Source organism: Octopus sinensis, linkage group LG8 (genome assembly GCF_006345805.1).
Source record: "Octopus sinensis linkage group LG8, ASM634580v1, whole genome shotgun sequence".
Classification (NCBI taxonomy): Eukaryota; Metazoa; Mollusca; class Cephalopoda; order Octopoda; family Octopodidae; genus Octopus; species Octopus sinensis.
In genome coordinates, this window is record NC_043004.1 from 107,024,646 (window position 1) to 107,039,374 (window position 14,729).

General features: G+C 36.0%; 1 protein-coding gene across 5 annotated transcripts in view; it reads right to left on the minus strand.

Moving 5' to 3' along the window:
• Nucleotides 1-317: 317 nt before the first annotated feature.
• LOC115215193 (rho-associated protein kinase 2) overlaps nucleotides 318-14,729 on the minus strand; it is a 217,590-nt gene continuing 203,178 nt past the window's right edge. For 3 of the 5 annotated variants that reach the window (XM_029784383.2, XM_029784382.2, XM_029784384.2), the window contains exons 33-35: nucleotides 13,825-13,890; nucleotides 11,464-11,587; nucleotides 406-1,244 (exon numbers count right to left, since the gene is read on the minus strand). In XM_029784383.2, coding sequence (XP_029640243.1) covers nucleotides 1,130-1,244; nucleotides 11,464-11,587; nucleotides 13,825-13,890 — 305 coding nt within the window. In that variant the 3' untranslated portion in view covers nucleotides 406-1,129. Of the gene's footprint in view, nucleotides 1,245-5,591; nucleotides 5,662-8,936; nucleotides 9,187-11,463; nucleotides 11,588-13,824; nucleotides 13,891-14,729 lie in introns of all 5 variants that reach the window. The other 2 variants (XR_003881955.2, XR_003881956.2) reach the window with 2 other exon arrangements.

A 14,729-nucleotide genomic window follows, 5' to 3' on the forward strand; every position in this document is an offset into this window, starting at 1 on the left:
GGGAAGGTGAGAAAGTCTTTTACGTTTCGAGCCTAGGCTCTTCAACAAAAAGAAACACAAGAAAATAAACAGAGAGAATAAATATATAATACACACACACACACACACAATGAGTACCCACACAATTTCTGTTTTCCAAACTCACTCCCAAAGCATTGGTCAGCCAGAGCTATAGTAGAAGACACTTGAGCAAGGTGTCACATAGTGGGACTGAACCTGAAACCACATGGTTAAAAAGTGAACTTCTTAACCACTTAACTGAAAAGTAAAAATGTCTTTATATTTCCATGCTTATAAAAATAAGAAAACAACCTTGCTAATTTTTATAATTTTCTTTTTATTTATATTAATATCATCACCATCATTATCAACATCATCATTTAGATTCGTATTGTCACAATTATCGATATTGTTAATTAGTAAATTGTGTTGTTTTTTGTTTTGTTTTTGTTTTTGTTTTTTTTTTGTTTTTTAAAAAGAGGTTGGTGGAGAAGGGGGAATTTTTCTATGATGTTTGTGGTTGTTTTGAAGGGCTGTTTGTGTCGTGGTGGTGGTGGTGGTGGTGGCAGAGTTAGAGTGAATTAACGATGCGAGAGAGAGGAGAAAAAGAGAGAGAGAGAAAGAGGGAGGGAGAGAAAGACAGAGAGCAGTTATTGAGAAAAGCTTAAATATAGAGGCCGTTACAAGAAAGAGGGAAGAATGTGCTGGAATCTAGTGAAAATTATCATTATTATAGTAGTAGTAGTAGGAGTAATAGTAGTAAAAATGGTTTATTGGTTTGTCTGGTAGCAGACATTATTGAGTAAGTGGACAGGGTGTCGGGAGGGGTGGGATTTAGTCCTCTTATTGATTTATTCATAGAAGTCTTTTGTTTATATATGCACATTATATATATATATATATATATATATATACACGCACATGTATGTATGTGTATGTATTTATGTATGCCCATTTGAAATGATTGCCATGACAGAGAAAGAAGCTCAGAGCTCAGCTTCTACACACAAGAGAAAGAAGAGAGTGAGTATTAATGAAGATCAAGATGTAGAGGTGGCGGTTGTGGTGGTGGTGGTGGAGAGGGAGAGTCGTTTAGGAAGAGCTGAGGTTGGTGGGGACATGAAGTATTTCAAGGACGAGTATTTGGTGGGAGTGTCGCTGATTTTCCAACTGAAGAATGACGAAGTAGTGGCCCATATGATGAATATTGTCTCAAGCTACGAGAAGGCACCACGCTGGAAGAACTGCGAAAAAAAAAAGAGAAAAACAGCATAACTTTAGAATAGACTGTAGAGTTTGAGATGGAATGGTCAGTAGATAGAGAGTCATATTATATCTTATGTAGACCTGGTTTCAAATCCCAGTTGGAACAACTTCAAGAACATACCTAATGCCATTGAGAACTTACCATTTCCTACATGCTATGCCATGAGTCTTAGGCTTTATACATATGTAAGAATCGATAGTCCACCCAATGCCTCATTTGACAAAGATGAAACCCAGCTGAAACTGACTTTGTCTTTTAGTAATGCTGGAGTCATTAAAATAAAATAAAAACTACAGAGGAACAATTAGTCACTTGGTTAGAATAAATTCTACTTAGATAATCAAATATGGTGCTAATTGCCAGAGAGCTCAATAATAAAGTTATGTATGTACTCTCTCCACTACTCCTTTATGTGATACAGTCTTTTCCAGAAGCAAGAACTGTGTTGCAGGATGTCATCTGAAGCCTCAGCTATTTAACAGAGCATAAAACAGAAATGCTTCAAATCTATCTGTATAAATAAAATCCTATTCAGGAATGACATCCTTAGTTATGTTTAAAACCTCAAAGTAATGAATGAATTTCCTATCCATCTAATTGTAAATTCTCATCTTATTTTCAATTCTATGATTTTAGCATTTTACTCATTTCTAACATTTAAACATACTCCTCTTCTCATCCCTAATTAACTGTACAAATTCACACTTTTACTGAATAAACCCCTCGTCTTATATCCTATGTAGGAGGAAAAAAGTACTTTACATAATCAGAAACAAAGAATCATATCTCTCACATATCTTCAGAACTATACATCAAATTTCATCTGAAAATGAAAACCATAAATTTCTCTCCACATCCAAATCTACCATTTCATCTTTGTTAAAGACTAGCATTTATCATACTAATGGTGTATTATGTATATATATTCATATAGGACATGCAATGTTCCTTCTAAGCTGTGCACTTGTGAATGCAATATTTTGTAGCCAGCATACACAAAATAACGAAAGTGCACTTGTTAAATTAATACATGCACAAAAAGTTAATTGTCAAAATTATGTAGTAATTAATAACTATATTTATTACATGGTCAATGCACTCAAATTTTTGTCACAAGGGAAGAAAATTTGGTGCACACAGACCACTAAAACTTGGTGGGGACATTGGAGTATCAGCATGTTTTGCCTAAGGTTTAACATTCCAGCATTTTAAATCAGTAAACAACTAATTGATTTAGAACACTAATGGTGTAAGATATACTGATGCCATCAACATTATCGTCATTTAACATCCACTTTTCTGTGCTTGCATTTATCAAAAAAGAATTTGCTAAGACAATATTCCAACAGCTGGATGATACCCTTCATGGTGGCCACCTCCACCTGTTTCCAAGCAAGGTGATATTTTCCCATATCCACACGCTTTCTACAGAAGATAGAAAACAAACAACCTTGCTTATATGATGGTGATGCTCATTTACAGCTATTACAACTATTGCATCATGTCTAGACAAGGGCACACACACACACACACACACACACACAAATAAATACATATGAATTTTTATCTTTTACTTGTTTTAGTCTTTGGACTGTGGCCATGCTGGGACATAGTCTTGAACAGTTTAGTCAAACAAGTCAACTGCAGTACTTATTTTTAAGCCTGATACCTATTTTATTAAATATTTTGCTGAACTACTAAGTTCCAGGGATATAAACAAACCAATTACTAAGTAGTGAAGGGTAGGGAGGACAAATACACACCTCCAGGCTTCTTTCAGTTTCCAGCAACTAAATCTACAAAGATTTGATCAACCCGAGGCTATAGTAAAAGACACTTGTGCTTAAGAAGCTGCACAGTGGAACTGAACCGTAGACCACATGGTTGGGAAGTAAGCTTCTCATTCACACAGCCACACCAAAACTGATAAAAGATCCTTTAAATATGAATATTACTTCATATAAGAGGTGGTGGTGGTGGTGGTGGTGGTGGAGGAATCTCTGCAACCAAAGACATGTCAATATGACTGAGTCTACAACAACCTTGTCTTTGTGGTGGTTGGATTGGACCAATTTAAATCCTACAAAATGAACCACCACAGAATGACAAAAATGTCATTTCGAGTCTGGGTAAGTATCAGCTTTCCTCATAACTCTAAGTACGACGACCAAGATCTAAAAGCTTTGCCATTTATTTACAAATTATGTATCAAAGTACAGATGTCAGAATGAGAAGTCATCATCTGGTTCAGCAGACACACAGACAGACAATAACAAGATGACAGGATATAGCCTGAAAATTATTTTCTGCTGCAACATATGAAGAGGTCATATGAAGAGGTCAGTAGTTTTAAGAGGAAAACCTTTCTTATTTTGTTTAAAATCAAGGTTTCATATAACAGTGCAAACTAGTCCTACTCAAGTTTCATGTCATATACACACGCACGTGTGTGTGTGTGTGTGTGTGTGTGTGTGTGTGTGTGTACAGCCATTATCTAAAACAAAACAATGCACTATAAAGAACCCCAATTAGCATTTTTTAACCCTGTCACCTTAATATTCTGTAAAATAAACATTAAACAGCCTCCATACTTGGCAAAAGTCAAAAGCTGGAGTTCAATTCCAGCCGACAGATTGTTGAATGTAGTTTCTTAATAAATGTGACCAAAGTTTCTTTCACATTTGACAGCAATGCTTACATTGGAAACATTACAAACTGAATGATTCCCAAGCTGTTGTCACTACTGCCAATGTCCTAGGTAGTGGTTCGAAACTTTTAGCATTTAAATTGGCCATATCAAGCCTCTTACACCTACCCTACAACGCCATTCTAAAAATAAACAATGACATTATTGAAATCTTGAAGCTACAAGACATTGCATGATTAATTGAAAACGATGGGAATAAATAAGCATTTCACTTGTTGGAGTAAACTGAGTGCTAAATGGTCGAGGAGAGGACAGAGCTACAGTTATTTAGCAGTGTTTCATACATAAGCATCTAACTGCACCAAATTAGTATCATCATCATCATCATCATCATCATTTAACGTCCGCCTTCCATGCTGTGTCCTAATATATATGGCAAGGTTGGACAGGGTTTCGCTGAATATTACATTATACTTTACAGAAATGGTTTAGAACTCAAAAAGCAGGAATTAACTGAAAACAGATATTCATTTTACATTCAATCAACACAAATGAACAACCTAAACTACAGAAAAAACAAATTTCAAAAATAACATACATACATACATATATATTGGAAGGCTTCAGTACAATAATCATGCTTATGCAAAAATATCAATATATTATCATTATATATCATGCTTATATAAGAAATTATCATTGCCATTATTATTATTACAATTATTGTTATAATCATTACTATGATTTATTATTATTATTATTATTATTATTATTACTACTACTACAACTATTATCTTTATTGTTGTTATTAATGTCATCATCCCATTATTATTAACTTCCCTTAAATGAACAGTTTATGCCCAAGGAGTAAGGTTACACATTTAAGCTAGTTAATAGTCCTCTCCACATAAATGTCTTTACTGTAGATTCAGCAATGATATGAACAGTTAAATAGAAGAACCTGACATCAATAAAGCTTGGAGAAAAATTTATAAATGACAACTTAATCATATGAAAAACAAAAAAAAGTTGCAGTACACTGATGGACAAAAATAAAAGAAACAAAATAATATTCAAAAATTATCAGTCGTTCCATGCTGATAGAAATTAACCAATGAGAAACAGTGTCAAGAACAATAACAACAATAGAACTATACAATGTTGGTCTTTATTTATTATTTTCAAATCTCACCAATTTGAAGTGTTTTTTTGTTTTACAAAAAAAAACAAAACTAAGATTGTAGAAGAGAAAATAAACATGAAATTGTAGACAACAGTCACTGCTGGTAACATATTCATACAGAATGCACTGGTGGGGTTGAAATCAAAATGGAAATGTATAAAATAAGAAAAGAGAACAAAATAAAACAGAAAAAAAAAGAAACATGAAGGTGGTGCCACAAACTGTAACAAAGCGTAAAATGAATTCAGAACCAGTGATAGAATTGTGAAGAATCACAGAACAAAGCACAGAAACATTATCAGGAAAGAAAGAAAGAAAACACACACACACACACACATACATTGTGTAACAGGAATGAACAGAATTTTTTTTCTTTCATTTCACCAAAAAAAAAGAAATAACTTTTAACACCAACATTGTGACACTCAGGTAAAGAATTGTAATTTACAAATTCAGGTATTAACAGCTTCCAACATCATCACAACGCAACTTACATTGGTGAAACTTGTCTTGCTGCTATTAATGGTGCATTTGTAAAAATGGTGCACCTTACTCCGTTATTTCCTACAACATCAAGTTAGATTGAAAAAGAAAAGAATCATCAGACATTAGAAGTAAACATTCCTCAGTAAAGTGAGAAATAAAATATTAATAAATAAACTGCAGAAATGATCTCATCTTTTTGACAGAGAGTCTTCAACTAGACAGTTTTATACAGGGCCAAGGCACAACAAGGTACCGACACATCATCCAAGCCATAAAAGCCATCCCCCCACAGAAAATATAAAAAAAAACTTATACATTCAACAATGTCTTAAGTAAAACATACTAAATGAGAAGGGTTACAATGAATTCTGGAGAAGCACTTAAGAGATGGCTTATCAATACTGATCAATAGTGCTATGTAGAAGGACACAAACAATAGAGAAAACTAACACACACAAAGCATCTGTTAAATGCATTGTGACTAAAGATTATGTATTCATAAGTGATTGGTAAATTGGTGGATTATTTTGAAATACTATGCAGCACGTTTATCAAATGGTTTTATATATGAATCTGTGCTGTTATATGGCAGTGAAAATATGGCGAGTGACAAAGCAAATATCAACGGGCTAAATGGATGCTACAAATGGCCCTAGGTGTGAAATGGCAGCAACAGACAACAAATGAATGGCGACCTGCCAAAAGTTAGCAAGAAGATTAGGCAAAGACGGCTGCGATTATCCAGCCATTGTGTACAGTATCCTGAATTGGAAGCAACCAAATTAATCTTGTGGAACCCACTTCCCGGTGATGTAAGAAGAGGAAAACATCATTCACATTTTCATCAACAACTTGATTGCAGACACTGGCTTGGAATGTATCCAGGACCTTCAGGCATTTTGATGTTGGACCAAGAAATGTGGTGGGTGGACTTTGTTGTTGTGGCCTCGGCTAGAACCCGGCCACAATAATAATAAAAATTGATATGTAAAAAAAAATTCAATGTTTAAGACATACCTTGTAAGTCACAAAGCAGTCATGTTGTATTCAGGAAAGCAAAGTTTTTCCAATAAGACTGACAATGCAACTATCAATTTTAGGACTAACTGATTACCATCTCAGGTTGATATTTAGTCCCACCACCATCATTTGCAACTGAAGAGACAACTGAAGGTGTAAGTTGGTAATCATGCTGAATAATATTGATTTCAAATTTTGGCACAATGCCAGCAATTTCAGGGGAGGGGGTAAGTTGATTATATTGGCCCCAATTCTCAACTGGTACTTATTTTATCAACCCCAAGAGGATGGAAGGCAAAGTTGACCATGGCAGAATTTGAACTCAGAATATGCATACAGATGAAATGCCACTAAGCATTTCACCCAGTGTGCCAACGATTCTGCCAGCTTTCCACCTTCATACTGAAATAGTAACTTTATCACTTGTACAAGGTTGTTACAACTCATACCTGTCACTGTACATTACAGAATAATTACTAGCTGAGCCCCAGCACAACACTTAGCAAGTCAAGCCACACAGCCTGATGAAAGAAACAATAATCCTACAGGTAACAACTGCTTTACTGGTCAGCTGATTTACTGAAAATATCAGGGGTTTATAATCCCAGTATAAACACAACTAAATATGTCTCATAATAATAGTAATAATAATAATCTTTTCTACTATAGGTACAAGGCCTGAAATTTGGGGGAGGTGGAGATTACTTGATTACATCGACCCCAGTGTTTCCACTGTTATTTGTTTTATTGACCCTGAAAAGATGAAAGACAAAGTTGACCTCAGTAGAATTTGAACTCAGAACATAAAGATGGACAAAATGTTGCTAAGCATTTAGCCTGACATGCTAACGATTTGGCTATTTGCCACCTGCTCATAATAATAATGATGGTTTCAAATTTTGCCACAAGGGCAGCAATTTTGAGAGAGGGAGATAGTTGATTACATTGACCCCAGTACACAACTGGTACTTAATTTATCGACCCTAAAAGGATAAAAGGCAAAGTCGATCTCAGCCAAATTTGAACTCAGAACGTAGCGACAGGCAATATACTGCTAAGCATTTCAAACAGTGTGTTACCAATTCTGCCAGCTCACCACCTTTCCCATAACAATAATAATATCAATAATAATAATAACAATAATAATAATCCTTTCTACTAGAGGCACAAGGCCTGAAATTTTGGGAGAGGGGGATAGTTGATTACTTTGACCTCCAATACAAAACTGGTATTTATTCTATAGACCCTGAAAGGCAAAGTTGACCTTGGCAGAATTGGAGCTTAGAACGTAATGACAGGCAAAATACCGCTAAGCATTTCACCTGGCATGCTAACGATTCTGACAATTCGCCAGTAATAATAATAATAATAATAATAATAATAATAATAATAATATTATAAACTCTGAAGCAGTTCTCTCTCATTAAAGGGAATCTTCCCCCCACCTCTTCTATCTCTCAGTAAACTCTATCTTTCTTCCTCACTCCAGAAACAACTGTAGATGGGGTCAGAAACAACCCACATCAAATTTCCCACATAAATGTTTTAAACATTATTCTTCTTTTATATATTTACTGCTGATGTGTTTATACTAAAAACATCATCAAACTAAGAAATCCATGCCCATCACATTGATTTGGTTAGGAGATTGTTTGCTACTAAAAGAAATATGTTAATAACACCTGGTCTGCTTGATATTAGCTAACAGCACTAACTTTAACAATGCCCGTTTCGGGAGCCAATTTGTGTGTTAAAGGAGTTAATGAGCTGAAATATATAAATTGTCAGGATTTCAAATCTTGCTAACAACTCTCTCGAACATGGCAAATTATTGCATACATTAAGCTAACATTATTTTTATGATATTGTTGTTGTTTAGCCCAAGGCCAGCCTTGAGTAGACCAATGATCAAAGGTGCATCATTTCATACATCAAGGTCTACACCACCCAATGTCTCCCTTTTTATTTAAGATGGATAGGTTTGACTTAAGAGACCTTTGGTTGCTATTTCTAGCAGACAGAGCAACTGTAGTTGCTCTCTCACTGGTTCATGCTTTATAATGTGGCAGTCCATGGTAAGTGTCAAAAATAATAAATGAAAAAACTGATTCAATGATATGTTAAGTTGTTAATAGATTAATGTTAATGATATGCTAATATATTAAAATTCACATTTACAAAATCATCCCATTTCTGTTACATAAGAATGCCAGTGTGTGTGTGTGTGTGTGTGTGTAGGAGTGAATGTGTTAATAGATTCCTTTTACTTTAAGGTAAGACAATAAAACATGAACGTAATCTTAAAATAAGGAATGGATTAGATAAAACCCCACCTTAATCATCAGCTTCCTCTCTACCATCGTCACCATCATCATCATCGTCAGCACCAGCAGCAACAGCAATTCATTTGATGTATATTTTCCCCAACCCCAAGCTCACATCTTTAGCAACAGATGAAACGTAAGAGCTTACATAACCACAAGAGCTGTCAGTTGGAAAGAGGCTTTGAAACAACATTCTGAATCTAAAGTAATGATTTATTTCTTATATGGTGGGGCTACCTGACGAGATGATCAATTAGTCCTGAAATTTATAGTAAAAGCAATAGAGTCAATTTACTGGTACTTAATTTATCAACACTAATTTAATATGAATCTGGAATTTAAAAAGGGCCTAACTGGACACTGCAAAACATTTTAGCCTAGAGCTGCACTGATTCAACCACTCACCACCCTCATAAATGTAAGCAATTCTACTTTTGGCACAAGGCCAGCAATTTTGAGGGGAATGGGGTGGGGGAGTCGATTACATTGACACTTAGTACTCAATGGCTACTTATTTCAAAGGTAAAGTTGGCATAGGAATTCAGAGCATAAAGAGCCAGAAGAAATGCTACCAATCATTTTGTCCAGCATAATAACGATTCAGCCAGCACACTGCATTACATAAATGTAAATAATGACACAGCTATATAATTACAGTTAGTTCGGGAAGAGATTTTTAAAGGATTGTAAGTGTATATCAAAATATTGAAGCTCTGCTTCAGTGAGCATGCTTATTATTATGTTTTTCCATAAGAGTGAAGCAGCAGCATGAGTGCTCTTGGATGCTGGTTGCTCACATTGTGGCTTTTTGCTTTTGACCACCCATTTTGGTTCACTACATGATGGTTGGAGCCATTTGGTCTTGCTTAGACTGCTCACATCTTTGGCATGATGAATTGGCCTAGCATCTGTTTATCAGTTATAAAACATGGGCAATCCAAGCAAAACCAAATAGATCCAACCATCATGTGGTGAATGAAATGGGTTGTCAAAAGCAAAAATCCATAATGTGGGCAGCCAAAGTCCAAGAGTGCTCATGCTGCTGCTACAAGAGTACATTAGCTCAGCTTGTGATGAGATTTTAAGGTAACCCTCTTGAATTTTCTTGCAAAATTAATCAGAGCATGCAATGTTTTAGGTGTTTAGCAGTTTATATAGTACAAAGGTGAGGTTAAATAAATTCTTGAGAAATAATTAAATAATAAATCACAGGGAATGGCAAAAACAACTGTTTCTTAGACACACTCCCTATCTATACGTACACACTCATAAACAGTCTTCACAACATATTCAATTTAATTTACATAAATAATATTTACATAAATTAATTTAAGTTACATAAATATTCATATAAACTGAAAAAAAGTTGAGTAGGGAATAAATACACCTATCCTCTACAACATGTGTACATAAGTACAAACTTGCATGCCTTCCAGTTTAACTTTCGGTACCTTCCAGGCTGACTTATGATATACCAACAACAGCTATATTCAACAAGAAGTCATTTGACATTTGTAAAACAAAACTCACAAAGCCCCAACACATTTGAGTTGCGGGAAAGAGTGTCTAACTTTAAAAAGAGTACCAAAAGAGTACCACGTACTCATAAATGTCAGCCCAAGCAACACCTCTTCCCATCTCTGGCATAGAATATAGTTATAATACAAAATAGGCAAACTGGAAAAGTTTGAAGGGAAATAGTTAAAACAGCGATATAGTTACATTAAAAATATAACTATTATTGGCTAGTTTTAGGCATTTTTAAAATATAGTTTTATAACATAACATAACAGAATATTTATAAGATACACACTGACTATACAACACAACACAGAGTTTGATCAAAACACATAATCGATTGAGTAGAATTAATCATTAGAATAAAAAAAACAGATCAACCTTTTCCTGGCATCACATAAAACTACACTGGAAGGTTTTATGCAATTATTTTGTGTCGACTTTTCCATGCTTACTGGGTCTTCCGAAGCACTGCAACACTTGCTCTGGGTCCTTTGTCATCTCTCTGTGATAATCAACTTTTTGAGATCAGCTTCCACCACTTCTTCTTGTACCATAGGTTCCTTCCATTTGGATATCTTGACAATTCTTTATCCAAATGTCTACTACCATATGCATCATCGACATCACATGATTCTCCAAGAACAGCTTCTTTCTGGCACACGACACACTCAGTTTAGCTTCCAGCTCAATTGTCTTCTAGTGTTCATGCAAACTAACATTACATACTCAGCAGAATATTCTCACCTCATTTCTTTCCAACCAGCTTTGAATCATCTTCCACATCCAACGCCTAAGCAACACCCAATTTCCTACACAAACATCATACAATCTGTATTTCCTGTAATTCAGCATTTAATTTTATTTCGAGTGACTGATCCACTCCAACAAATAACATCTGATAAATACCATGGCTGACAACCTCAACAATCAGGGTGGATTAGAGAAATATCACAATGAAACAAAAACAAAAACAAAAATGAAATACTTAATAAAATCTACTGTTTTATTTCCATACCTTGATCCTGCCGGAGTTATTCCTTTCTTAGGAATTTTCCTCCCCAAATGTTGCACCCAGGACTTTTGTTTCTCTGAGGATTCCGCCAACAGCAATAATTCCTTAGCTTGAATGTCGTAGTTAACTGAAAAATAATAGAGAAAGTGAATGAGATGCTACAAGGCATATATATTGCTATAAATGGGTGCATGGGTGCATATACAACATACTTTTTCCTTCCCAGAAAAATGTCTCAAAAAAAAAAAAGAAATCATTCTGGGTCCTTCCTAAGTGCAAAGTTGGGCCTCCCATAAGCTTTAATGCACTAAAAGAACCTTTTCTTGTATATGCGCTGTTGTAAAAGGGATGTGACTAATATGCCCATGCATCTTTTATACTACAAAATATAGTAATTTGAGAATTTAGTGGTGGGATGTGTTGATGCCTGGACTGTTGTTGTACACATGCCTGGTATGGTGTTGTGAATGTTTTAAGTGGTTTTTGAGCCTATGTGTGATGTACAGATGTTTGTTTAGAGTACTTTTATGCATATGTTTTGAGCAGTGTCATACATGCGTTCAGCATGGTGTTAAGTACATGTTTAGCATGCTGTGGTGAACATGACTGCAGTAATGACATGAACCAGTTTCCACTAATGTGACATGCAAACATATGAACAGTGGTGAGGTGTTGAATATGTGTTGGATACTGTGGTGTGTATGTGTGATGAATAATATAAGGAGTACATGTAGTGTGGTGTATGCTGTGAAGGTGCGTGGCTTAATGGTTAGGGTATTCAGTTCATGATTGTAAGAACATGAGTTCGATTCCTGATAGACATTGAGTCCTTGAGCAAGATGCTTTATTTCACATTGCTCCAGTTCACTCATCTGGCAAAAATGAGTCATACTTGTAATTCAAAGGGTCAGCCAGGTCATATTCTGTGTCACTCTGAATCTCCCTGAGAACTGTGTTAAGGGTATGCATGTCTGTGGAGTCCTCAGCCACTTGCACATTAATTTCACGAGCAGGCTGTTCTGTTCATCAGATCAGCTGGAACCTTCATCACTGTAACCAACGGAGTACCAATCGTGTATGCATGTATGCATACATTGAGTAATATAGGGTGTGTGTATGTGTGTGTGTGTGTGTGTGAAGTAATGTGATATACACATAAGAGTGCTGAGTAGTGTACAGTGTACATATCTGACAGTGCTGAGTTGCCTGACGTGTACAAATATGTGAGCATTGAGTAGTGTGGTATGTGCATGAGCCTGTTCAATAGTATAAATGTGTACATGTATGTGTGCTGAGTACTGTGATGAGTGCATGTATGACACTGTTGAGTAGCATGTACATGGATCTATGTGCTGAGTAAAGATCAGTGTACAAGTACGTGTTGAGTAATGTGGTATAGTGGTAAGTACATGAATGTGTATATGGAGAAGAGAAGTGTGTACACGTGCTGAGTAATGTGGTATAGCTTTTATGTGATGATTTACTAATCAGTATTTTCTTACAACTAAAATATAAACTGGTCACTAACAAAGAGACAAGAGTATGTTATTGGACTTCACATGGAACCAACTTAGCTACTCTTGAGTGAGAGTATAAAAACTGCCCCCCCCCCCCCACTGCCAAGCCATGTGACAAAGTAGGCTCATCAACCCAGTATGACCTCAAGCTCAAATTTACAGCCTGCACATCAGACCATGGTTAGTGGAGAGAATATGCTGAGGCCTCCGTCCAGCAGTGGACGGAACATGGGCAATCCAATCCAACCACAAGCACTAAAAGAAGGTAAAGACCTCCTTTGCTCATGAATGACCATGGGATTGCACCTAGAAAGTTACCCTCTGAGGCACAAGTCCAGGGAGGGCTGTTTATAGAAGACCAACAGTTGGCCATATATACCCGCTTCCCCTCTCCAAGCCACTGATGTTGCCCAAGGGAAAGGCAAAGGGCCAATACAGCTTGGCACCAGTGATGCTGCAACTCTTTTCTACAGATGAGTGAACTGGAACAACATGAAATAAAGTGTCTTGCTGAAGTATACAACTCACAGCCTGGTCCAGGAATTGAATTCACAACCTCGTAATTGTGAGCCCAATGCTCTAACCACTGGGTCAAGTACCTTCACAAGCACTTATTGTGAGTATTGCTGCTTGTTCTGACAAGTGTGCATATTCTTGTGCACACAAGCACAACTATAAGTTTGTGCATACATATAAGGATGGATGGATGGATAGATAGATAGATAGATATGAATATATATTTGCATACGTGTATATGTGACAGTGTAGTTGCAAAATATGGCAGATCAAAACAGAAACCTGAACTGCCAGAAGAGGCCATAGAATCAGTTGAATAAATATACATTACCTTTACAATATCCTATAAATTCTTCTTCCTTTTCATGATGTTCTCGATGTACCTTTACATGACATCCTGGAAAAGATAACATTTAATCACATTTACTTAACATTGCTTTAATAATTTCTTTCCATATTTTGTTGGGCGTGGGAGTAGAGACATGATACAATCTCTCCTTTTTTCATACGATCAGTGGTTCTTAACCTCTAAAGTCCATTTTTACTACCTCATTAACATTTTCAGCCCATCTTAAATATGTAAATGCCCACATTATTACCATCTTTATTGTAATTCTTTAGGAAAGAGGAAAAGAGAGAGGGAGGAAGGAAACAGCGCAAAAGACAGAGAGAGAGAGAGAGAGAGAGAGAGAGAGAGAGAGAGAGAGAGAGAGAAAAAAACTTATCCTCAGCACAAATACATATTCTGGGTAACATCAGTTAATACTCTGCCAGACTTGCCTTTAAAAGTAGTCAGACCTTATTGTCTAAACATTGAACTTGTTTGGTGTTTTTTGGTGGGAGTTTTTCTAGCATAGCTACGTACTTAAGAAGCTATGTGGTTTTGGGTTCAGCTCCACTGAAACAGTACCTTGGCTGTCTTCTACTATAGCCCCAGGCTGACAAATGAGAATTTGATAGATGAAAACTGTGTGTGTGTTTCTTTTTTTTTTGCTTTTCCCCCCTTCCCCAGAGCCTGACAACCAGTGTTGCTTTGTTGACATCAATGTAAATAAGAAGTTCAACAAAAGAGATTGAAAGAATGAGTAGCAGCCTTAAAATAAAAACTGGTGTCAAACTGTTCAACTAAACCGTTCAAGGCAGTACCCCAGCATGGGCTCAGCACAATAACTGAAACAAGTAGAAGATAAAAGAAATCATTGCCAGACTCTGAAGATTTTGGGGAGTGATTGATGT